The sequence below is a fragment of the Coregonus clupeaformis genome, chromosome 24 (assembly GCF_020615455.1).
Source record: "Coregonus clupeaformis isolate EN_2021a chromosome 24, ASM2061545v1, whole genome shotgun sequence".
In the NCBI taxonomy this organism is placed as follows: Eukaryota; Metazoa; Chordata; class Actinopteri; order Salmoniformes; family Salmonidae; genus Coregonus; species Coregonus clupeaformis.
In genome coordinates, this window is record NC_059215.1 from 3,800,048 (window position 1) to 3,827,668 (window position 27,621).

Sequence of the window (27,621 nt, forward strand, 5' to 3'; positions counted from 1 at the left end):
CGGTATAGATGATAGGTGAGGGACTTGTGAAGCCAAACACAAGCTGAAAATAAAGAGCTTTTTTTATCAGAAGAAATGTCACCATTTATGTTTTTAACACTGATAAATACATGGTTTCTGCAAATCAAAGCTAACAGAAGAATGCTTTTGCTTGTCACAGAGAATAAAATACCCACCAATGCTTTAAGACCAACAAAAGTCTCCACTTCTCAAGATAATCCTTCAAGGATAAAATAGTCTTCCCCGTTTTCACATCAGTACAGCAGGTCAGTAAGATGGACCTGTATTAAAGTGCAGACCGGGGTGGGGGAGGGGGGGGAGAATGACTAAACTGACACCAGGGTTGCATGACTGGTTCAATGATCCACGACCGCAAAAAAACAAAGTCCACGACCGCAAAGTCCCCCACCACTTCTCTTCCACACTTGCTTTCCTAGCGTTGAAGTTATTCTTCTAGTTTGTGGTAAAGGACTGGTTTGTAGTCAAGCATTGTGTGGCACTCGACGCAAAACGATAACCTAGTTCTCCCGAAACGACCCAAACTACATGAAAATTGGCTTATATATAGCACATTAGACTGTTGTTTATATGATATGTTCTATAGATCAGTGGCTCTGTGATTCATCAGTAAACATTCACCAGTCTTTAATTTCCCCATCTGACAAAATCGGATCTGAAATTGCACACATGCTGAGCACTAGACAAGGCAATCGGGTCTTTAAAACCTCTTGGCACTGAGAAAAATAAATACAAATATTGATAATTGTTTGTAGAGTACATTCTCTTTCTTTCCATAAGAGGAGGACTGGTAACTAATACAGTATGCTTGTTATGGAAAGAGCAGCTTGGAAAAACTATGTAAAGTTAGGAAGTAAAGTCTGGTATACTAAAGCAACACCTATCACTATAGGCAGTCATGGACCGCATGGGTGGCACATGAAGAGTAAAAGGAGGGCTGCTTGGCAGCATCTCAGGCTGGTGTCCAAGAAATAGGCCCAAATTCGGTAGGTCACGTTGCCATGGTGAAATGGTCTGAGGGGGAGGAGAAGGAAATAGGAGAGCGAGAGAAAAGAAAAAACACTGCAGTCACTCTAGCTTTGGGTCCCCAAAGAGGTGGATGTTGTTTGGGGTAAGAGTGGATGCTCAAGGGGGTGGCAGGTGGGGTTTGGAGCGTAGTTGGAACCGTCTCAGAATGGGAGGGACACGTTGATGGTCGTTGTACAAAAGCATGCCTATACACACACACATACACTGTCCCTCCCCCGTCCCCCATCTACACCACTCAAGCTTTGCATTACCCTCTTCCCAGAACCACAGTCTTGGCACTTATTTATTTTTTTGACATGATAAATCGCTCGTTCCACGGTCTCTTCCCACCTCGCCTTCACTGTCCTGCGCTCTCATTGGTCCTCAAAGCTCCAATCACACTCTGGATGTTTTCTTCTGGGACCTATGAGAGATAGGACGGAAGTTAAATCATTATTATTCCAAAGGTTCCAGTTTAAACTGACCTCTTTACCATACAAACAGAGAGAGAGAGATACAGAGAGGGTGTAGAGTTGTAAACCATCACTCACCAGGGCATGGTCGAACTTGAAGGTACTGATGTAATAAGCTGGAATGTCAGCAGTCGCCAGGGGTTCCGATATTTGAGCCACGATACCACACTCGTCTGACACAAGGCAATAAGAATACAGAACACATATCCATAAATATCAGATATTTCTTTCAGACTTGAGGTGTATCTGGGCATTTAATGTATTCCTCACATTGCCAAGTAATATTCAGATTGGCATCACAGTTGGAGGTTTTTCAGAATCTTAGCCAAATTACACTCGCATCAAACAGTGTTTCCTGGTGATGTGTACTCTGCACAGAGATCTGACTAACATGAGGGAGACCTGTGGAAACCAACCTGAGAGAACCACAACGGTCCTACTTACCAAATCCTAAAGGCTGTCCTCCAATGCGAACCATTTTCCAAAGCTCCCCTGAAGCACTAGTGAAGAGGACATTGTTGGGAAACCTAGAAGGGAAAAAATGAATGTACATACTCATTCAATCTATAGCAATAACATAAAAAATTATGATTTGGTCAAATTCAGATTGTAGGCCAGTGGTTGCCCTACATGCTATGGTGAAAAATACATCACTTCGGAAGTGCTAAAAGCTTGGTCCACTTATTGTCCCCCTTCATAGCTTGGAGACACCACTGACCTATATAAGGGATACCTTGTCAATGTAGAACAAGCCCATGATAAAGTACACTACATTACCAAATGTATGTGGACACCTGCTCGTCAAACATCTCATTCCAAAATCATGGGCATTAATATGGAGTTGGTCCCCCCCTTTGCTGCTATAACAGCCAGGCTTTCCACTAGATGTTGGAACATTGCTGTGGGGACTTGCTTCCATTTAACCACAAGAGTATTAGTGAGATCGGGCACTGATGTTGGCGATTAGGTCTGGCTCGCAGTCGGCATTCCAATTCATCCCTAAGGTGTTCGATGGGGTTGAGGTCAGGGCTCTGTGCTGGCCAGTCAAGTTCTTCCACACCGATCTCGACAAACCATTTCTGTATGGACCTCACTTTGTGCACGGGGCATTGTCATGCTGAAACAGGAAATGCCTTTCCCAAACTGTTGCCACAAAGTTGGAAGCACAGAATCGTCTAGAATGTCATTGTATGCTGTAGCGTTAAGATTTCCCGTCACTGGAACTTAGGCGCCTAGCCCGAACCATGAAAAACAGCCCCAGACCATTACTCCTCCTCCACCAAACGTTAAGGTTGGCACTATGCATTGGGGCAGGTAGCGTTCTCCTTGCATTCGCCAAACCCAGATTAGTCCGTCGGACTGCCAGATGGTTAAGCGTGATTCATCACTCCAGAGAACGCGTTTCCACTGCTCCAGAGTCCAATGGCGGTGAGCTTTACACCACTCCAGCCGACGCTTGGCATTGCGCATGGTGATCTTAGGCTTGTGTGCGGCTGCTCGGCCATGGAAACCCATTTCATGAAGCTCCCGACAAACAGTTGTTGTGCCGACGTTGCTTCCAGAGGCAGTTTGGAACTCTGTAGTGAGGACAGACGATTTTTACACGCGTCAGCACTCCGCGGTCCCGTTCTGTGAGCTTGTGTGTCCTAACACTTCGCGGCTGAGCCGTTGTTGCTCCTAGACATTTCCACTTCACAATAACAGGACTTACAGTTGATCGGAGTTGATCGGAACAGCTCTAGCTGGGCAGATATTTGACAAACTGACTTGTTGGAAAGGTGGCATCCAATGACAGTGCTACGTTGAAAGTCACTGAGCTCTGTAATAAGGCCATTCTACTGCCAATGTTTGTCTATGGAGATTGCATGGCTGTGTGCTCGATTTTATACACCTGTCAGCAACGGGTGTGGCTGAAATAGCGGAATCCACTAATTTGAAGGGGTGTCCACATATTTTTGTATATATAGTGTATCTACTAATGTAGTGGTACTGTAATCCTTTAGTTTAATCCACATGTGATTAGTAATGCAGCTGTTCGGGTTACCTCTACATAACCGTCTTTATTTGTAAACCCTCTATGATCATCTATGTTTGTTTCCTAACAACCCAGCAGCAAACCCAGCAAACAAGTTGTCCACAAATGACTTCAAACCGCAAATTGTTTTGCCTTTGACGGTAATAGACACCATAACCATGTGAAAGCATGGAGAGCACCCACCGCCTTGTCGTCTGCTCGTCCATGACAAGAGAGATGTAGCCCTCAATCAGAGAGAAAGAGAAGAAGCGGATGTGTCCAGTGTCCTCGGTAGACGCCCCGGGCTCCTTTATCCTGGAATAGAAAGTACAGAGATTCAAGTATGTCCAATCTAACTATCTTGCAACTACATTTGGTCCTGTCCAAAAACCCATTCCAACCTAGTCATCATCATCATGTCGAGTGGTCTGCTAGTCAAACTTTTCACCACCTTTAAAGTCTAATCCTAAAAGTAGGGACTAGGGTTGTACGGCCGGAACCCGGTTACCAAGATTTACCACCCAAAATCACTCCCTTTTCCCGGGATAAATAACTGAGAAACTGGTCAATTATAATACATTATTTATGTTAACAGCATGGCGTGAAATTTTACTTCTGGCTTCTCTACGGCTGCTGCATGATAAATCATCAACGCTCAGGGTGACAGCCCATCTCAATATGGAGCGCAGTTCACAATGCATGTGAGATATATATATATATATATATATAGAGAGAGATAGAGAGAGATAGAGAGAGAGAGAGAGAGATGTCCTAGACTACCTCTTTCAGGTAATACATTCAATGCAGTATTAGCCTTATATTTAGCTAATTAATGATGGGTTATGCATAATAAGCTTCTAACTTATAGCCTCTGTCTCTTGCGCAATATGAACGCAGCACCTGTGCTCCACTGGCCTCTCTTTCAAAAAACGCTCCTTAGCTCTTGGAGTCCCGTGCAAGAAAGCTAGACTAGAATAGCTTGCTGGACGTTATTTTCAGCGTTTCTTATACCAATAGAGTATTCGAAGAGGAACGCAAGCTACTGTTTGCTGAATGTTAAATACAGCAGCCAATAGAACTCACGGGTAGTTTGAAAGAAGAGCGAACGTGCGATGGCGGTAGGCTATAGCAGTTATTTATTCAGACCCATAACCATTAAATCTCCGTGAGAAGAAGTATAAGCCTTCTGTAACTTTGTAGGCCGCATGTGCTGCACCAGAATCGCATGTTCTATCCCTGCTTTATCATGGTTTGAACAATGTGCGTAATTCCAGTCCATATAATACAGTACAGTACAGTATAGTTCACACTCAAAAAGATTTGCCTAATGGAGCTAGTTTCATTTATTTACCCAAGAGAGCATATAGATCACTACATCTATGGGCTTTTATGTTTTTCTATCGTGCGCAATTTGCAGTAGCTTATATCATATACAGTATGTATTGGATAATGGCACAATTATTTGGGCTTGCTTGGGCTCATTAAAATGACTAATGTAGAGCTCATAAAATGTATTTAATGTATAGATCATCATGATCACGTAGCGTCAGGCTTGAATTTTCAATCAAAGCTCTAATCAAATCCAGACTTAGGCCTATTTAAATGCTTTATAATGCTTTTGAATGACACTTCCGGTTTTGGCGGGAAATACCGGGTTTCCAGGGAGACAAGTGATTTATTCTCGGGATGGAACATTTGTAAAATACTGGGAAAATATTCAACCCTAGTAGGGACGTCGTACGTTTAGGCTGCTGCACAGACACTATGGAAGTTCCAGTCTAGAGCGCCCAGTTAAATTGTGTTTAGGAGCATTTTTAAACTCTCTCCATGATTAAAGTAATAAGAAATAGATGTAATTATTGTAAAAACCTGTGAGTGTGCTTCATTACCATCATCCTAAATCTAAACATTAAATTATTTTGACAGAGTTTTATATTAAGCCAATTTCCCTATAGTGGACAGAATGTGTTACTACATAACACAGGCTAACGTTTTCACCACACTTATTACAGGAAATACATCCTTTTTACCAGAGATCGGTGATGATACTATAAAAGTTTATAGTCATCACAATTTCACAAAATAGATTGCTTAAAAACAGATAAATATCTTTGGTTTAGTACTAGTGTTTTTGTCAGATGCGCCTGTCGGTGGCAGCAGTCATTTTCCAGAGGACGGTGGTGAGAAATAATTTGTGTTCCTCCTACAAACGTCTCTGGCCACAATACCACACGCGGATATGAGGGTCAAACTATCACTCATATGAAAGCCAAGCCTGTCACTATTTAGAAATCAATGTGGGAATTTGATTCGTTGAAATTATCCAGTCCAAAAAGTGTTGTTTCCTTTTTCGTATTGGCCATCTACCGTAAACATTTCCCCACAGAGATGAGTTGATAAATGTCTTTCATCTATCGACTGGTATATGTAGTATACCCAAGTTCTTTGAGGTTTGTCTGTTAGAAGAGTGCAAACGGTACATGTCGCCATGGTTATTGTCCCAGTTATATTGATTTCAATACAATATCTATGTGAGTGATTAATTTGCGCACACTATTGATTACAGTACAAAAAGCTAATCAATTTCAGTCAAGAGTGACCGCTTGGAAAATATTGGTGCGTGAGCAGTTAAGGTACTAATTTAGCAAAACACAAGTGAGACATGTATAGGGAGTAATGTGGCAGGTAGCTTAGTGGTTAAGAGGGTTGTGCCAGTAACCGAAAGGTCACTGGTTCTAATCCCCAAGCCGACTAGGTGAAAAATCTGTCGTTGTGCCCTTGAGCAAGGCACTTAACCCTAATTGCTCCTGTAAGTCGCTCTGGATAAGAGCGTCTGCTAAATGACTAAAATGTAAATGTAAATGTAATGTTTATGTCATGGTCTTCAACATATCACAACTTATTTCAGAATATTGATTATGAACTTTTACGTTTAAAACCGGTGTTTTGACACTTGGCTATTTTTATTAAAAATCCATGACAACAGGAAGCAGCAACAATATCATTTTCAACTTATGTTTTAGGAATATAAATGGAACTTTTAACCTTTTTCAACAGGATTCTACTTAAAATCAGGTAAAAACTACTGAATAATCCCAAAAACATGCTATGGTTTATGGATTTATTTTAGTGAAATCGTGAAAATTAGTTTCTTGCCTACTAACAGCAGCATAACCATCCTACGACAGCCCCTGCTCAAGTCTAACCCTCATCCTAGGTTTTAGACATCCTATGTTAAACAAATGATCTGAACTCGAGCAGCTAAGTGCTCCTGTGGCTGTGTGTATGATAGTCTCTTAAAAAGAGACGGCAGATGGCCTCTGGTGACAGCCATATGTGAAACAGGAGGAGTACTGAGGAGAGGGTCCTTACCCGCCTGAGTAGAACATGACGTCCATGAGCAGGGTGGCCACAGAGGGCAGTGTGTCCGGGTCCAGGCTGGTCACACAGAACATGTTACTGGGGCTGGACAGAGGGTGGATAATGGGACGGGGCACTGAGAGTGAGAGAGAGAAAACATGCTTTTATTAATATGATACTGGGGGTTGTGAACATATGCATTCAACCATTTTATGTCTCCCTCAGTTTTGAAAGAGGAGGACATTTCCAATGCTTTTACAAAAATGGCTGATTCATACTACCCATCAAATATGTAACCAAGGAGTTACAAATCTAGACAACAAAATCACTCAACCAGCAAGAGGTTGACTTGATGGATAAGCAACAGATGTTCTGCCTGCCATATCAGGGCCTCTGTTCTGAGGCAGAACCTTGAAAGCACGTGCTGGATTACTTACTTTTAACAAACATGTCTGCCAGCCTTGAAACATGTCAAGAGGAGGATGCATCATAACAGCCAAGTCATATCAGGGAGTCTCAGCATTATTCTTATTCAGGGGATGAAATACAAATGGAAATGTATCAGAGAAATCCCAATGCATAACCTGAAACTGAGTGTGCATTACTGTATCAGAGTCTAATGGTGCTTTTCCATGGCAACTAACCCCTACACCAGTGGGTCGGCAGTGTTTTATGTTGATGTAAGCTCTAGTGTTATTGTGTTTCCATCAGGAGTGCGACACTACCCAGTAAACTGGGAACATTAGCTAAGATTCCCATTAAATTTTAGTTAGGGTTTCATCTAACATTGGGATAACATCCCAAAAACATTCAAACAATGTTTTGCTAACTTTTATTTTTCCTTCAGAAAAAAAGACAAATCCTTGGAATGTTCTAACGTTCACGAAAGTGCACAACATCGAACAACCACCACAGAACATTCCCCAAACTTTCACATTATGTTTCCAGGTAATGTACACTGAAGAAAAATAGGAAAAGGCAACATGTAAAATGTTGGTCCAATGTTTCATGAGCTGAAATAAAATGATGCCAGTATTTCTCTAAAATGTTGTGCACAAATTTGTTTACATCCCTGTTAATGAGTATTTCTCCTTTGCCAAGATAATCCATCCACCTGACAGATGTGGCATATCAAGAAGCTGATTAAACAGCATGATCATGACACAGGTGCACCTTGTGCTGGGGACAATAAAAAAGGCCACTAAAATGTGCAGTTGTGTCACACAACAACGCCACAGATGTCTCAAGTTTTGAGGGAGCATGCAATTGGCATACTGACCGCAGGAATGTCCACCAGAGCTATTTTCCAGTGAATTGAATGTTAATTTCTCTACCATAAGCCGCCTCCAACATTGTTTTAGAGAATTTGGCAGTATGTCCAACCGGCCTCACAACACCACGTGTAACCACGCAAGCCCAGGACCTCCAAAACGGCTTCCTAGTTTTTTGCATATCCTAACTCTCACTGAGACACCCTCGACAGTGCCGTGCACAGACCTTTCAGGGGGCAAGTGCTGAAAAGGAAAAAAGGGCACTCACCCCCTTGTGGAAGAAAACTACTTTAAAAACATACCAACTGCCTCTGTAGCAAAAACATATTACTTTTTTTGCATAGGCCTATTTATTTCTGTAACACTCACTCATTAAGGACTCTTAGAAGATAAGTCCTAATTAGGACTAAAAGAGATCCTAATAAAATAAAAACACAAATTGTAAGCAAGCTAGTTACAGTGCCTCCTAAAGACATGATTGACATCGGGAAAATAAGGTGGGCTATCAGCTGATCATTGATGCTGATGATTTATGTACATCTCCTTGTTATAGCTAGCTAAATGTTTTGTACATTGTGATTTATTTTCAATGCTCTTAAATGACTAAATAATATTGCCTAATTTTCATCATCTAACTCATGATAAGGCTGGCTGGCTAGTGGCTTGTGTGGATATTTTAATATATGGTGGTTAACTAATCTAGACTACTACCTGTGTTCAGTGCTTAATTTGTTAGATCGTGAGCGCAAGAAGGGCGTGACCTAGGGAGCTCTGAGGCACCGTAACGCATGAGATCCTTTTTTTAAACCTTTATAATAAAGCATTGCATGCATATCATCGCATTTGTGTAGTGGCATAGAAGCGCTTACAGAAGTTGCACACATGGGCCCAGTTTTAGTAGCCTAGAGTCCGGGAAAATGTTTGCCTTTTATAAACTAATTTCACGCAATTCTACATCATTTTACATGACTGGAAACTTTGGCAGAATCTTTTTTTTATACCGCACAAATTATTGAAATGACAGGGTACTTTGACACTGACAAACAGAATCTGAGATCAATAAAAACAACCTCATCTTGAATCCATCAATAGCCTAGGCCTAGGTGTGTGGAGACTACAAATAGGCTACAATATGAGGACGACATTTTTATCTTAAAAATGCTTTCCAGTTTCACCGACTCAACCAATGATGCGCAGTTCACTCGCCGGCGAAGGCCCATGCGCCAGTGCCAAAAGCCTACCTCTCTCGTTTTGATTTGTAAAACAATGTTCGCTCAATAGGCCTATTCGGAAGTTGATAAAGACCTGTTGTAGGTTACCAAAATATTTAGTTTGTGTTTTCCCGCGATTCTATTTGAAATATTGCGAAAGGCCTGTTTTGTCTGCATGCTGTTCACTGAGAGATTTGCCGCACGTTCCCGACTGTAGGCTATTTTTTAAAAGACGCTATTGATCCTCTGTGGCTAAATTATAGGCCTAGTCATGGAGTAGTAAGCTATTCTGAATTATTTAATTTATTTCTGAACTGACAGTGGTTATTCTTTAACTTTGTCAAATTTATTTCAATTTATCAGGGGTGCTGCAGCACCTCCAGCACCCTTCCCGCGGCTATGATCGATTCTATAAGTAAATAAGTGATGAAGCGCTGCTGCGCAGCCAACCAGACTGAATATTGACGATGATGTAAATCACTTGTTCATCAAATGTCATGCTGCTGTGGCAGTACTGTTGATATTTAAACTAGGTAGCTTGCTACACACAAACACACTCGACCGGTGACCACGTTTCCGTGAGCAATCGCTGTACAGGGCAGACTGGGAAAAAGGCACAACTGGGCGAATGTAAGCTCCGTACAGGGCAGGCCAACTGGGGAGGGGTGGGGTGGGGTGGCAAACTTGACAACTTCGCGACGACTTGGGGGCAGTGGGTTAAGAACGGCAAAAACTGTATACAAAAAAAATTTACACCACCACCCATAAGGGCACTTGGCGAGTGGGAGGGCGAAGGGCCAGGTGCTCGGGCACAGGTAGACACCCCCATCTGTGCACGTGCCTGACCCTGGGAGAGTGTTGATTGAGATTTTATTAAAAAGTCTGTGGCTGCAAATTCTACACAAACATTTATTGGGCGTAGCTGCTGCTCAAACTCTACCTCCCTTCACGTATCTCTCATTACTCACCCACTTCTGAACAATGATGTACAGTACATAAACCCTGGACTACTGATGCTATGTATTGGCCAATGAGAGGCATTGAAGCCACCGGTTGGCCATATTGGCACTCCTCAGAATAAGCAGTTCTCCAAAAGAATGAATGGAATTCTACAGTATTTCAATTAAATGTTTCAAGGACAAAATTACATGTATTTAAGTATTTTGTTGTTGTAGTGGGGACAGTAACATTTTATATATTTTTGAAATGTATGCATTAAGGTGTCTAATAGAATAAGTGGCAAAAACAAAATGTAGACATTAAATGCATCTCTCTCTCTCTCTCTGAGAGAGGAAAAAAGTATTTGATCCCCTGCTGATTTTGTACGTTTGCCCACTGACAAAGAAATGATCAGTCTATAATTTTAATGCTAGGTTTATTTGAACAGTGAGGAATGAGCCCAGAACTACACAGGAGGATCTTGTCAATGATCTCAAGGCAGCTGGGACCATAGTAACCAAGAAAACAATTGGTAACACACTACGCCGTGAAGGACTGAAATCCTGCAGCGCCCGCAAGGTCCCCCTGCTCAAGAAAGCACATATACAGGGCCGTCTGAAGTTTGCCAATGAACATCTGAATGATTCAGAGGAGAACTGGGTGAAAGTGTTGTGGTCAAATGAGACCAAAATCGAGCTCTTTGGCATCAACTCGCCGTGTTTGGAGGAGGAGGAATGCTGCCTATGACCCCAAGAACACCATCCCCACCGTCAAACATGGAGGTGGAAACATTATGCTTTGGGGGTGTTTTTCTGCTAAGGGGACAGGACAACTTCACTGCATCAAAAGGGACGATGGACGGGGCCTTGTACCGTCAAATCTTGGGTGAGAACCTCCTTCCCTCAGCCAGGGCATTGAAAATGGGTCATGGATGGGTATTCCAGCATGACAATGACCCAAAACACATGGCCAAGGCAACAAAGGAGTAGCTCAAGAAGAAGCACATTAAGGTCCTGGAGTGGCCTAGCCAGTCTCCAGACCTTAATCTCATAGAAATCTGTGGAGGGAGCTGAAGGTTCGAGTGGCCAAACGTCAGCCTCGAAACGTAAATGACTTGGAGAAGATCTGCAAAGAGGAGTGGGACAAAATCCCTCCTGAGATGTGTGCAAACCTGGTGGCCAACTACAAGAAACGTCTGACATTTGTGATAGCCAACAAGGGTTTTGCCACCAAGTACTAAGTCATGTTTTGCAGAGGGGTCAAATACTTATTTCCCTCATTAAAGTGCAAATCAATTTATAACATTTTTGACATGCGTTCTTCTGGATTTTGTTGTTGTTATTCTGTCTCTCACTGTTCAAATAAACCTACCATTAAAATTATAGACTGATCATGTCTTTGTCAGTGGGCAAACGTACAAAATCAGCAGGGGATCAAATACTTTTTTCCCCTCACTGTGTGTATATATATATATATATATACTGCTCAAAAAAAGAAAGGGAACACTAAAATAACACATCCTAGATCTGAATGAATGAAATAATCTTATTAAATACTTTTTTCTTTACATAGTTGAATGTGCTGACAACAATATCACACAAAAATTATCAATGGAAATCAAATGTATCAACCCATGGAGGTCTGGATTTGGAGTCACCCTCAAAATTAAAGTGGAAAACCACACTACATGCTGATCCAACTTTGATGTAATGTCCTTAAAACAAGTCAAAATGAGGCTCAGTAGTGTGTGTGGCCTCCACGTGCCTGTATGACCATCCTACAACGCCCTGGCATGCTCCTGATGAGGTGGCGGGTGGTCTCCTGAGGGATCTCCTCCCAGACCTGGACTAAAGCATCCGCCAACTCCTGGACAGTCTGTGGTGCAACGTAGCGTTGGTGGATGGAGCGAGACATGATGTCCCAGATGTGCTCAATTGGATTCAGGTCTGGGGAACGGGCGGGCCAGTCCATAGCATCAATGCCTTCCTCTTGCAGGAACTGCTGACACACTCCAGCCACATGAGGTCTAGCATTGTCTTGCATTAGGAGGAACCCAGGGCCAACCGCACCAGCATATGGTCTCACAAGGGGTCTGAGGATCTCATCTCGGTACCTAATGGTAGTCAGGCTACCTCTGGCGAGCACATGGAGGGCTGTGCGGCCCCCCAAAGAAATGCCACCCCACACCATGACTGACCCACCGCCAAACCGGTCATGCTGGAGGATGTTGCAGGCAGCAGAACGTTCTCCACGGCGTCTCCAGACTCTGTCACGTCTGTCACGTGCTCAGTGTGAACCTGCTTTCATCTGTGAAGAGCACAGGGCGCCAGTGGCAAATTTGCCAATCTTGGCGTTCTCTGGCAAATGCCAAACGTCATGCACGGTGTTGGGCTGTAAGCACAACCCCCACCTGTGGACGTCGGGCCCTCATACCACCCTCATGGAGTCTGTTTCTGACCGTTTGAGCAGACACATGCACATTTGTGGCCTGCTGGAGGTCATTTTGCAGGGCTCTGGCAGTGCTCCTCCTGCTCCTCCTTGCACAAAAGGCGGAGGTAGCAGTCCTGCTGCTGGGTTGTTGCCCTCCTACGGCCTCCTCCACGTCTCCTGATGTACTGGCCTGTCTCCTGGTAGTGCCTCCATGCTCTGGACACTACGCTGACAGACACAGCAAACCTTCTTGCCACAGCTCGCATTGATGTGCCATCCTGGATGAGCTGCACTACCTGAGCCACTTGTGTGGGTTGTAGACTCCGTCTCATGCTACCACTAGAGTGAAAGCACCGCCAGCATTCAAAAGTGACCAAAACATCAGCCAGGAAGCATAGGAACTGAGAAGTGGTCTGTGGTCACCACCTGCAAAACCAGTCCTTTATTGGGGGTGTCTTGCTAATTGCCTATAATTTCCACCTGTTGTCTATTCCATTTGCACAACAGCATGTGGAATCTATTGTCAATCAGTGTTGCTTCCTAAGTGGACAGTTTGATTTCACAGAAGTGTGATTGACTTGGAGTTACATTGTGTTGTTTAAGTGTTCCCTTAATTTTTTTGAGCAGTGTATATACACACACATACATACACACACATACATATATACACATAAAACTATGAAATAACACATATGGAATCATGTAGTAACCAAAAAAAGTGTTAAACAAATCAAAATCTATTTTATATTTGAGATTCTTCAAATAGCCACCCTTTGCCTTGATGACAGCTTTGCACACTCTTGGTATTCTCTCAACCAGCTTCACCTGGAACGCAGTGGCGTCAAAACAGCGCTCTCTGCCAGTCATCTAGTGTATAAATCATTGCTTCTGAACCATGATGATGTAGCCGGTCTCTGCCTCATATTTCTGGACAGCTGAAATAAAAACCCAGTGGCGATTTGAACAAACATTCAAGGCCATTATTAAGGCTACAACCTTCTCGGTCTGTTGTAAGCCAATGTTTTCAATGATGATGAAAAAAAAGAACATTAGACTGCGTGTCTGTGTCTTGCTTGTGTTTCATATGCTGCCTACAGTGCATTTTGTTACGTTACAGCCTTATTCTAAAATTGATGAAATAAACATGTTCATCAATCTACACACAATACCCCATTATGACAAAGCAAAAACTGTTTTTTATTAAAAATAAACAGAAATACCTTATTTACATAAGTATTCAGACACTTTGCTATGAGACTCGAAATTGAGCTCAGGTGCATCCCGTTTCCATTGATCATCCTTGAGATGTTTCTACAACTTGATTGGAGTCCACCTGTGGTAAATTAAATTGATTGGACATGATTTTGGAAGGGACACACCTGTCTATATAAAAGGTCCCACAGTTGACAGTGCATGTCAGAGCAAATACCAAGCCATGAGGTCGAAGGGATTGTCCGTAGAGCTCCGAGACAGGATTGTGTCGAGGCACAGATCTGGGGAAGGGTACCAAAAAATTTCTGCAGCATTGAAGGTCCCCAAGAACACAGTGGCCTCCATCATTCTTAAATGGAAGAACCACTAAGACTCTTCCTAGAGCTGGCACCCGGCCAAACTGAGCAATCTGGGGAGAAGGGCCTTGGTCAGGGAGGTGACAGAGCTCCAGAGTTCCTCTGTGGAGATGGGAGAATCTTCCAGAAGGACAACCATCTCTGCAGCACTCCACCAATCAGGCCTTTATGGTAGAGATGCCAGACAAAAGCCAGTCCTCAGTAAACAGCACATGGCAGCCTGCTTGGAGTTTGCCAAAAGGCACCTAAAGACTCTCAGACCATGAGAAACAAGATTATCTGGTCTGATGAAACCAAGATTTAACTCTTTGGCCTGAATGCCAAGCATCACATCTGGAGGAAACCTGGCACCATCCCTACGGTGAAGCATGGTGGTGGTAGCATCATACTGTGGGGATGTTTTTCAGCGGCAGGGACTGGGAGACTAGTCAGGATCAGGGGAAAGAGGAACGGAGCAAAGTACAGAGAGATCCTTGATGAAAACCTGCTCCAGGACCTCAGACTGGGGTGAAGGTTCATCTTCCAACAGGACAACGACCCTAAGCACACAGCCAAGATAACGCATGAGTGGCTTCGGGACAAGTCTCTGAATGTCCTTGAGTGGCCTAGCCAGAGGTCGGACTTGAACCCGATCTAATATCTCTGGAGAGACCTGAAAATAGCTGTGCAGCGACGCTCCCAATCAAACCTGACAGAGCTTGAGAGGATCTGCAGAGAATAATGGGAGAAACTCCCCAAATACAGGTGTGCCAAGCTTGTAGCGTCACAAACAAGAAGACTCAAGGCTTTAATCGCTGCTAAAGGTGTTTCAATAAAGTACTGAGTAAAGGGTCTGAATACTTGTGTAAATGTGATATTTCCATAAAAAAATATATATACATTTGCAAACATTTCTAAAAACCTGTTTCGGATGTCATTATGGGGTATTGTGTGTAGTTTGATAAGGGGAAAAAAACAATTTAATAAATTTTAGAATAAGGCTTTAACGTAAAACAAATTTTGGAAAAAGTCAAGGGGTCTGAATACTTTCCCGAATGCACTGTAGATAACTGCATGTAACTCCCCACTTGAGTTTTGCATTGCGGCAAAAAACTATCAGCGAGTTTGTACGAACATGTTGATCATGTATTTTGTGTACAACATGTAAATAGCTGCATGTAGCCTAACTCCCCTCCTGAAAAAATAACATGAAATCGCGCTTATGCTTAATACAGCCTATGGAGGCATGGAATGCAATAGTTCAAACATGTTGTTTATGCCAATTGCACACTCCCTCAAAACATGAGACATCTGTGGCATTGTGTTTTGTGACAAAACTGCACATTTTAGAGTGGCCTTTTATTGTCCCCAGCACAAGGTGCACCTGTGTAATGATAATGCTGTTTAATCAGCTTCTTGATATGCCACACCTGTCAGGTGGATGGATTATCTTGGCAAAGGAGAAATGCTCGCTAACAGGGATGTAAACAGATTTGTGCACAAAATTAGAGAAATTAGCTTTTTGTGCGTATGGAAGATTTCTGGAATATTTTATGTCAGCTCATGAAACACTTTACATGTTGCGTTTATATTTTTGTTCAGAATAATACATTTTTCACATGCAAATAGCATTTTTCGGTTGGTCTAGTGCTCAGAGCATGCCATTCCATAGAGCAGTATTTATTTTTCAACTCAAAGCAATGAGTCCAATCAGTCCTCCATGACAACAAGATAAACAGAGTAGGCTAATAAGTCATTCGTTTTTGGGTTATGGTCAGGTAAAACAATTTGGCTAATCTATATTTCCGAGTCCTATTCTTGAAGATCAAGTGATATTCAATTAATTGGCTTGACTGGAAATCTGACAGACTTGGTTTTTAATGTAAATATATAGCCTCATATTATTATTATCTGTAGTAGAAAGTAAAATGCAACACCCATTTATGGCCAGCTATGTAAACTCTAACATTGATTTATCCTGCAATAGATTCATTCATTCAATTGGTAATATACATTATTTGTTTTCTTCTAATGCAGGACTGCCCAACCCTATTCCTGGAGAGCTACCATCCTATAGGTTTTTGCTCCAACCCTAATCTAGCACACCTGATTCTAATAATTAGGAGGCTGATAAAATGAACCAGGTTAGTAACACCTGGGGTTGGAGTGAAACCCTACAGGAGTGTAGCTCTCCAGGAACAGGGTTGGGCAGTCCTGTAATGCCTCTTAAGGGGAAAGTAATCTAAAAGTAACTGAAAGTAATTCAATTATGTTACTGAGTTTGGGTAATCCAAAAGTTACGCTAGTGATTACAATTTTGGACAGGTAACTAGTACATGTAACAGATTACATTTAGAAAGTAACCTACCCAACTGGACAGTTTTTGCTACAACCTAAAGAATGTTCTGGGAACTTTCACAGTCACGGGTGCCGGCCCGCGTAGATGGAAACAGAAAGTTTGAGACTTTTGGGTAAACACTGGGGTAAATCCTCAGACTACTGAGCCGAGCTGTACTGTGCTGGCCTGGTTACTATGTCCCATAGCTGCTGGAACCGTACTGGAAAGGACAATGTCAAAAGTCAATATCCGAGCAAGCACAGTACAGTTTGTGTCCACACAATAGTGTGAAAAAGGGATAAAATGTCAGTCTTGTATATTGAATAATAGTGAATAAAAGTATTGTGTGCCTACCGAGTTTAGGCTTGACAAAGCCATTGGTGATTCCCAGGCTGTTGGCGGCCACGGTCTCTCCGTTGACCACCCTCATCAGGGTGAACTCAGAAGACAGGGTGTGCATGACCATGGGCAGGTCCCGCTCTCGAACCTGACAACCACAACACCATCAACAACTAGGGGTCAACCAAAACGCAACAGACTTGTTACAACCGGGAAAACCTAAAAGTTAGAGTTTTATATAAACGTGAAATAGCATTTGAACGGTTGACGGTTGATTCAATTACATCAGAAAGTAAGTCACATTTGCACTTCAAACACTGCAAGTTTAATCTGCACTTATCAGGGAAAAGAAACAATGGTGTCCCAATAGCAAACAATTCAGTGACATTTCAAAAGAACTCAGAGCTTCTGCATATTGCTTATCTGAACACTTCAAGTGTAAGTAAAAGAAAGGAGCCCGTGGCTACAGCAAATGTTAATAAAGCATTTTAGGCAGGTACTGTATGTCTGATTAGTAAAAAGTTTGGCCCAACAACCTCCCAAATGAATGCAATGCTTTAAAAGGGTGGAGACTGTCTTCTGCTTCCAAATCTAATTTCAAAGTGTAATTAAAATGCCCCAAATAGCCGAGGGCCGAGTTTGGGAAACCCTGCTCTAAATGACTGCATTCTGCATTTGGGTCGGGCCCCACCGTTTATGTAACGCAAATCATCGTAAATCATCATTTTAAAAAAGAGGCTTCGGCCTGGCTGGTCTTCCTCTGACCCTCAAATACCGATAAAGAGAGCATGCAAGATAGAACCATAGAGAAAGATAGTGAGTAAGACATCAAGACAAGTAGACAGAGAGACTGAGGCAGAGTGAGCGAGCGAGAGAAACGGATGAGAGAGACGCAGGTTGTTTCCTCCATTTCTTTAGAGCCAGTGATTAGGCCGTGGCGTGGAGGGAAAACAGTGGCCATGAATGTTACCGGGAATTCCAGCAAGAGACTGAGCCGAGACTGATCCTCTTTAAATAACTACAGCCAGATTATCAACAATTTATTTATTATTTCCTTACAAAGGCCACAGTTATTCAGCAGACCTTGTTTTCTTCTTCCCCCTCTTAGTAGCAGGTAATAAAAAGACTCCCTGTGGCCAAAAAGGCCTGGCATGAGAAAGGACTGGTGTAATTAAGCAGCTGGTCAAAGCAAAAGTGCCGCCCAGGGAGGTACTGTAGATCTGCTGCTATTGTCTTTTCATATCGAGTGGGGGAATACTAGACTAAAATGGCATGTTTCATAAGCTATTTTCCATTACCTATGTATAACAGTAGGCTACCTTCATTCCTTTCCACTGGACCACTGGTAACATAACAGGTTACCATGTTCAGTAATACTTGCAAGAATAAGCAGCTAAACTGACAAATACAGTGAGCTGTTGTTTTGTCTCTGTACTCCAGCATTTTGGATTTTAAATGATACAATGACTATGAGGTTGAAGTGCAGATTGTCAGCATTAATTTGAGGGTATTTCCATTTTAGTGGGCCAAATTCACTGTATTAAAATAGTCAAAAGTTTAGTATTTGGTCCCATATTCCTAGCACACAATGATTACATCAAGCTTGTGACTACAAATTTGTTGGATGCATTTGCTGTTTGTGTTTCAGATTATTTTGTGCCCGATAGAAATGAATTGTATAATATAATATGCCATTTAGCAGACGCTTTTATCCAAAGCGACTTACAGTCGTGCGTGCATACATTTTTGTGTATGGGTGGTCCCGGGGATCGAACCCACTACCTTGGCGTTACAAGCGCCGTGCTCTACCAGCTGAGCTACAGAGGACCACCAAAAATTGTAAATATTGTATTGAGTCACTTATTGTAAATAAATAGAATATAAAAATACAATATGTTTCTAAACACCTCTAGTCTTGAATGAATCGTGAATAATGATGAGTGAGAAAGTTAGACGCACAAATATCCTAACTCCAAGACATGCTAACCTATCACCATTACAATAACAGGGGAGGTTAGCATTTTTTGGTGGGGTATAATATTTGTGCGTCTAACTTTCTCACGTTGTATTAAGGATTATCCCTAATCATGGTAGCATCCACATTAATATAGAAGTGTTTAGAAAACTAATTATATTCTTATTTACAATAAAAGTGACTCCAAAATGACACAATACATTATTTACTATTCATTTCTATTGGGCACACAATAATCTGAAACAACCAAAACAAACAGGAAATGCATCCAACAAGATTGTAGAGTCACAAGCTTGATGTAATCATTGCATACTAGGAATATGGGACCAAATACTAAACTTGACTACTTTAATACATAAGTGAATTTGTCCCAATACTTTTGTTCCCCTAAAATGGGGGGGGGGGGGCTATGTAGAAAAAGTGCTGTAGAAAAAGTGCTGTAATTTCTAAACGGTTCACCCGATATGGATGAAAATACCCTCAAATTAAAGCTGACAGTCTGCACTTCTCAGTCATTGTATAATTTAAAATCCAAAGTGCTGGAGTACAGAGCCAAAACAACAAAAAATGAGTCACTGTCCCAATACTTTTGGAGCTCACTGTACATCCTCAAACTGAATGTGACTGAGGATCAATAACACGTGACGGGAGAATGACGTGCCAAGATGCTCATGACAATTGGCAATAACCATGTTTTTGCAATTTTCTGGCTGTTATCTTGCATGTGTTCCTTGCAGAGTTGAGGAAGGCATACAACAGCACTTCTAAAGCCTCATTTGTACAGTAGGTACGCAATTGAAGAACGCAAAACGGCAATCCTGTTTACTTACGTCAAGTTTGTAACTGCGGGGCTGCCCACATCTGCATAGTTTTGCTACGCAACTACGCAGGATCACCATTTTGTGCAGCTATTTGTAAGTTTTGCGTTGTCGACTATGAAGGGCAGTGATGGGCAACAGACGGCCCGCGGATGAATTTCCAAAACCGGGGCCCCGACCCAAAATTATATAACCGGGTCTCAACTTACTGATGAGAGTTAGAATAGTAGAATACACAAGGTGACATTTTGAAATGTGGTTGTGCATCAGCGGTTTCTCTCATTATGTCAGTCACTGACAGTCACTCAATTAGTCATGTCAGCTAACATTTTTTTTTATTGGTAAGTTAGTCTAGCCAGATATCATGGCCGAATACTGACTGGGCACGCAGGGCACATGCACAGGGGCCCTGACCTCCAGGGAGCCCCCATTGATTTTGTTAGTCACTCTCACTCAGGTGTCATATTAACATGGCATAAGTCATGTCCAAATGTGTAGAATTGCAGGAAATTAGCTGTAAAACTGAAAATAAATCCTCTCTGCCCAATGGCAAAATGAGTATAATAGCATGATTTTTTTTTCTAAAATTGCAACATTTTCTCTCCTCCCCATAGCAAAATGTGTAGAATTGCAGGAAATGTACTTTCAAACTAAAAATGTTCTCTCCACCACCAAATGTTTTGCCAGCGAGGTGGCGGGGCCCCCCAACCAAATCTTGCTTAGGGCCCCCAAAAAGCTAGGGCCGGCCCTGGCTATTGGTATAATGCATTTAGTTAAAAGGGTTAAGTAGCTTAACTGCACAAATGGATTGATTGCGCAAATCAGTTGACTGCATGTGTTGGTATGGATATGGGTACGCAGACCCACTGCCGCCCCTTATATTCTGTGGTCCCCATCAAAGTTGCCCCTGCCGTAGGGTATAAATTAGACTTAAGAGGGGTCTGTAGTGGAACTGCACTCACCAGGATGAAGTCCGTCTGATAGGTGGACAGCATAAACACAGAGATGTTGTGGTCTGCCAGGGGAGCGATGACAGACTTGGCTATTTTGGTGACTCCGATTGGCTGAGAGTTGGTGGTGCTCCCGCCCCCCAACACCACGTTGAGAGCCAACCACGTGGCCTCGGCGACACTAAGGTGCTCCGACTCAGGCAGTTCTGAAACCGGACGAGAAAATGCCGTTAAAAGGTGTGGCCCCAGATGGACGTGTCTGTCTGTCAGTGGTCCCCTTGGCGATAAATGAGGCCGCTAACAGCGTCACCGGACTCTCAATGTCCCTTATTTTACGGATGATTGTTTGACTTTCTCCTCCGCTGATGAGCTGGAGGAGGCATTGTCAAGCCTGGGTGCCATTAATACGAGAGGGGTCTGACTTGGAAAAAGACCTGACTCCATTGCTAAGAACAATAAGATATCACACGACTGACTATGCTTACTTATTTCATCATATAATCAATAATGTGTGTAGAAAAACCTTGAAAGAAACCTTGTTAAACAAACTGCATTCATGAGTGTCATTGGAATGAGTAAATAAGCTTATAATAACTCATTTACCACTGAGCATAGCTATGCCAACAATCTCGGTTTTGTTTTAACAGCCTCGATATAGAGCTAAATGTGTGTGCGGCTATTTTCATGCACTGGCATGACCAAACAACAAGTATTTGAAGTCATCGTTCATCGTGTAATGCTGCAAAATAACGTAATACATGGTCATTTCCATGTAAAAGGCCCCATGAGCACCAACATGTGAAGTTCATAGGAGCATGGCAAATTGGGTGTCAAATGAAAGCTAAGAGTCCATATTTGAGAAATGAAGGCATATACATTTTTCAACCATTTTCCATCCTAAAAATTTGGTATAGGCAAAGGATTTGATTTATTGTCAAATAAGTGGAAAAATGGGCCTTAGAAAGCAACTACCAGAAAAAGTCTTAAAAGAGATTCTCCTGTACTTTTGTATACTTTTTAGCCAGTAGTTCTGAAAGTAGCACTCACGAGCCAAAAGTGTTCCTCGAAAATCTGATTTGTGCACCATGTCATTGCTCTCTCTGCTGTGTGTGCATCATGTGCATCTTTCTAGCTGTCACTCAGATGGCGAGGGACTGAAGCTCATTGGTTGAAGTCATTGCTCGCTCTCTCTGCCTTTAAAAGGTATTAGAAATACATACAAACACAATAATGTTAACATAAACGCCCCTGCCAACTAATATCAACATTTATATTTAGTGTAGGAAAAAATAAATGCTTTACTTCTCTGAATTGTACTATACTTTACTATACTGAACTCTACTGTAATGTACTGAACTATAGTCTACTGTTCTGCGCTGTACTTGTGAAAGAGAAACGTCTATGATTGGTTCAGATTTTGTCTGATCCAGACCAACCAATTTTGGTCTTGTTTGGTGGTGGATCTCATTAAAATAATATTATAATAATGAAGAGAAAGAAATGAATATCCATAATTATGTTGTGAGGTACAAATCAGGGACCCATAATGAAATTACGTTACCGCAATAATGTTACCAGGTGTACATTCACTTCACTTACTGTAATTCAATAACCAAAACAGATTTTTTCAAAGTGAAGGTGTGAAAACATGGTCACAAACAGAGAGATTACCAAAATTCTGTTACCAAACTTTTCATCTGCACAGTTCTTTCAGTGAATGTGTTTTTGTTACATTTTCAGTGTACAATGTTAAAAGTAGTCCTTGTGCATATAGTTGTATGGTTTGTTAAACTTTTAAATCAATGTTTATTGTTTGGCATACATTTTAAGTGAAAAATCTGAGTCTCAGCGCAATTCCGTTACCATTAATTGCCCACATACAGATAAGCACAATAGAAACTTCCAGCCAATCTACAGTAGAATACCTGCACCTGTTTCACAACGCAGAGCTTCTAGTATCCATGGTGACCAACAAGGGTCACCCTGGAAACAGTCTGTAATGACATGGATTCACTCACTCAACCACAAAGCCAAATCAGTGACAGCTTGGCCTCTTAACCCATAATGGAAAAGGGGGGAAAACTGATGGAGCAATATGTGATCAAACATCGACAGCCAGTCAAGATACGAGTAATTAGAGAAAATCATAGGGCTACAAATTATTTCCCGTGGTCCGATCCTTGTTTCCACAGTAACCTTAAAGATCCAGAGGTAGCGACTACAAAACCCACCTTTGAAGCCTTCCTCGTCGACGATAATGGTATAGTCCTCCGGAGTTTCCGTCAAACTGAAAAATTTGCATCTGGAAACGAAAGAGTTTTACAGTGAATAACGTGGTTCATTATGCTACTTGTAAATCACCAGTTAGTTTCAACAGAACATATTCATTATCTAAGTTCAATTATAAAAAATGGGAAGGAGTTATTGGAAGCTGCTTGCAGGCAATAATGAACCTTTACCTATTGCCCAGAAATTACCGCATTGGACAATGCAGAGGAGCAAAAGCATATTGTTAGCCTAAAGTATTGTGGTTTCATTAGTACATTTTTTTATATTAATGTTATATCATATGCCTATTGCCTATGTGTATACGAACTATTCAGTCAACTCAAGCCAACATTTTTGGTAAACAATTAGCAACTAAACTTCCGTACAACCTCTTTAAGGAAGCAGATGGATCAGAGAAAAAACACCAGCTTGCCCTGGTCAGACAGAGAGGCTGTCTGAATCTAAGGTAATCAGCCTCCAAAAAATCTCTGTGACCCCACATGGCCCCCAAAGTTCCTTTTGTGGAAAGCAAGCAACACATGCATACACTCAACGCAAACAATGTGTGTGTGATCACAAGTCTGTTAATATCTTCTTTATCACCGTATTTAATGACATATGGGCTATATTTGAGGCCAATCAGGTCATCAAGACAACACAGAAATACGCCATGGTATTTCTCAGCTTGAAATAAACCCAGCTATTTCTTACATTTCATTCCTCAGTTATGAGTGATAGGAGCTCTGTACAGTTGTGTAAACCTCGTTGCCAGAGGAATTGCAAAACCGGAGAGATGTTTTTTTGAATATTTTAGCTCCATGCATCTGTCTATGCAAACATACCCAAATACATGTATCTTGAGTTGGGACTGCCAGTAGCTGCTGCAGACTTTTATGCTGATCGTAAAACCTGAACCGGCTCACAATTCTGGGAGAGAGGAGACACTGGCTGATGAGCTATGTTTGTCCAATTCACCCACACCTCTCTTTTAATCGAGGGGCACCATGATACATGTTGATTGTGGAAAGTCTGATGCCATGCGTCATTTCTTTAATGATGATGGCGTACGTCATCTCCTAAATGCTGAAGTGGCCTACTTGTCCAAAACATCTCCTGTTGTTGTGTCATCTTATCATCATCTCAAGTGTCCTTGGGTTGATATGATGGAGAGATTTACTAATACATATGCATGGAGAAAGGGTGTCTCACTGCCATTAATATAAAGGAGACTTCCGATTACATTCACCTTCAGTACGACGTGGCGCTTTTCCACTATTGGATTTGTGTTAATTTAAGGTGTTGAGTTGATGAAAGGATGCTAATCTAACAATAGCCTTTAGAGCAGGGCTCTAGAACTCTGTTCCTGAGCGCTTACCGTCCTGTAGGTTTTCACTCCAACCCTAGTCTAGCCCATCAGGATAGTTACAACTGGGGTTGGAGAGAACCTACAGGAGGGCAGCTCTCCAAGAACAGGGTTGAAGAGCCCTGCTTTAGAGTGCTGTTTTGAAGTTTAGGTCTACCCCATTACTTTTGGTGCATATGTACCTGGAAACTGCTGTCAGAATATACTTATTTAACTTGATCTCTAATTTTGACCTCTCTCATCTTGAAAAACGTTAGATGAATCTGAGGGATTGTGCAACAAGGCCATGTCCTCATAAAAAATGTCCTCATAAAAATATTGTTGTAGTAGTTAAAAGTACTTGGTGTTTCTCGCATTGCTCATGAAGAACTTGAAACAAGTCAACCATGGTAATATGATTCTCTACAGCCTTGCAATTGAATGGTTGCACAGTGTATTAGGCTAATAAGTGCGAAGATGCACAGTAAATTAACAGGTAGGGATTCTAAAATGCCCTTTTCAATTAAAATTATTATACTGAACAAAAATAGAAATGTAACATATGAAGTGATGGTCCCATGTTTCATGAGCTGAAATAAAAGATCTGAGAAATTTTCCATATGCACAAAAAGCTTATTTCTCTCACATTTTGTGCACAAATCTGTTTACATCCCTGTTAGTTAGCATTTCTCCTTTGCCAAGATAATCCATCCACCTGACGGGTGTGGCATATCAAGAAGTTGATTAAACAGCATGATCATTACACAGGTGCACCTTGTGCTGGGTACAATAAAAGGCCACTAAAATGTGCAATTTTGTCACATAACAACGCCACAGATGTCTCATGTTGAGGGAGCGTGCAATTGGCATGCTGACTGCAGGAATGTCCCCCAGAGCTGTTGCCAGATAATTAAAAGTTAATTTCTCTACCATAAGCCGCCTCCAACGTCGTTTTAGAGAATTTGGCAGTACGTCCAACCGGCCTCACAACCGCAGACCACGTGTATGGCGTCATGTGGGTGAGCCGTTTGCTGATGTCAACATTGTGAACCGAGTGCCCCATGGTGGCGGTGAGGTTATGGTATGGGCAACCGGCCTCACAACCGCAGAACTTCGCACAGCCATGGAAGATTAGTGAGACAACATTCCACAATGAACAGCCTGATCAATTCTATGCGAAGGAGATGTGTCACTCTGCATGAGGCAAATGGTGGTCACACCTGATACTGACTGGTTTTCTGATCCACGCCCCTACCTTTTCTTTTTAGGTATCTTTGACCATCAACAACATTCTAGGTGGTACGCAGCTTCCAAGCCATCCCCTTGTGTTTGTGTGGCTCCACATTTTGTCAGCATCATTCACATTCTACATGAATGTGAGGCACTTCACAGGGAGCTTCTAAATGAGTTTGTTTCAGGCTGTTAAAACACCCCTGGACAATTAACAACACACCCTTACTTGACTCGAAATATGAGGCAATTACAAAAAGTACTGTAAAATCTAAAAGTACTGTATAAAAAAATATATTAGTGACTCCCAAATGGTAGTAATGCCATGAATTTAAAGCTGCAACAAGGCCCAAATCACAGCTGAGGACAGTCTAATATTCTAAATAAAAACACTCCATGATAAAAATGTATATTACATCCTGTGGACCTCTACCTCTTTTTCAAGTATTTTTAGGGGTCAGTGGAGCACACAAAAAAAGGTCACTGAAAGGTGGAGGGGGAGTTGCCCTGAGGACAGCTTGGCCATATAGGCTAGCCAATGGCCTTTCCAATCCCATGTGTCCTTAATGTAAGGATCCTCACTAAAAAAAGACTTGCCTTCAACTTGTGTCCTGGTGCAGTTATAACTGCAATGATACAAAGATCTTTGTAGGAATGCAAAACTGCAATATTATTGGAATGCATCTCACATACATGTAAATTACCCTTGAGGAAATAATCACTTGAGGAAAATAACACTAACGAAGTTTAGGTTAGAGAGTAGGCCTATAGCCTATTGAGAATATTCTCAGTGGCATGTCATAATCGTATAACTATCGCAATAGGCTTAACCTACAGAAGATATCCTGGCTATAACCTGCCCTGTCCTCATCATGCCAGGTGAAATTAATATAAGAATCTTTACATTGTTATTGTGATCCCTTAATAGCCTATTAAAATGATTAAAAACAGAAAGGCACAAAGCCTGTAGTCAGAAACACAACCACCGGTCAAGCGCAATCACTTCTCCGGCAGCAGATATAATGGCTCGCGGCGCAAACAACAACATATCATGATTGCAACATCGCAAATGATATATTCGGCATCATCGCGGACTACGTAAATGCCGACTATAGGCCTATATATGAATGTCTCACGCCACCGGTTCAAGTTCGATTTCAAATCAATCACCTCACCCCGGATAATTTTACAGCTACACACAACGAAAAACAACACCGCAGAGCTGAAAACTATGCACGTACACACACCCCTTCACGTCGGACTACAAAAGCTGAACATGTAAATACAAAACGAAATAGCCTACTGAATTTAAAGAATAGGCCACTGCCAGCACTCATTGACACATGCAAAAACAACAGAGCATGCATTTCATTTAAAGCTAAAAAGACAACTGTACTAAACACAATTAAAATTGCACCGCTTTGCTACAACGATCGGCTACATAATCCAGTCCCGCAATTAGTTTGCAATAACATTACTGCCCAATACGATATTTATGATTAATTTGTTATATTTTAACGGATTTAATAACAGTGTTCATATCTATATAGCTTCTTACCTTGTTTTAGAGGGCAAGAAGGCGAGTTTGATTAATCCATGAGTGCAAATCTGAATGCCCTCTTTTGCTATACTCGCTACTTTTAAACTGTGTTCTAAAATATGCAACTCCATCTTTTGCGTCTTCTCATTTGAGGAACATTAAAAAATATATATAGAAATGTATATCCTTTCTAATAAAAATACCTTACGCTATATAGGTAGAGTTTATAAAAACCGTGAAACTGAGCAGAAAGCAAGGGAGGGAGAAGGAAAAGTTAACCACTTAGGAAAAGGGTAAAAGAGAGCAAAAGATAGAAGCAGGGTGAAATAAAAGAAAGCACAATGAGGTAAACTGGGAGGAAGAAAATTGAGAAGGACTATCGGTCCGCGTGTTTTCTCTCCGACAGGGATTGGAATAGTCCAGCAGCTGGTAACAGTGAAACAAACAACTTGCCAATCAAAAGAAGGCGAGGACCATAGAGGTAGATAAAGGACGCATCTTTGTATCTGTTCAATTATAGAGTCTCTGACTGCATGGGCAGCGCCATTGA

The 27,621-nt window shown here is 41.8% G+C and overlaps 1 protein-coding gene across 1 annotated transcript; it reads right to left on the minus strand.

Annotated features, from left to right (window-relative positions):
- Nucleotides 1-44: 44 nt before the first annotated feature.
- LOC121537597 (cytosolic arginine sensor for mTORC1 subunit 2) lies at nt 45-27,621 on the minus strand. Its single transcript, XM_041845188.2, has 9 exons — nt 27,090-27,621; nt 22,923-22,993; nt 20,704-20,897; nt 16,964-17,096; nt 6,886-7,009; nt 3,718-3,828; nt 1,944-2,026; nt 1,578-1,672; nt 45-1,450 (listed from the first exon to the last, which is right to left on the minus strand). The coding sequence occupies exons 1-9, from the start codon at nt 27,200-27,202 to the stop codon at nt 1,385-1,387; spliced, it is 990 nt and encodes a 329-aa protein (XP_041701122.1). The 5' UTR covers nt 27,203-27,621; the 3' UTR covers nt 45-1,384.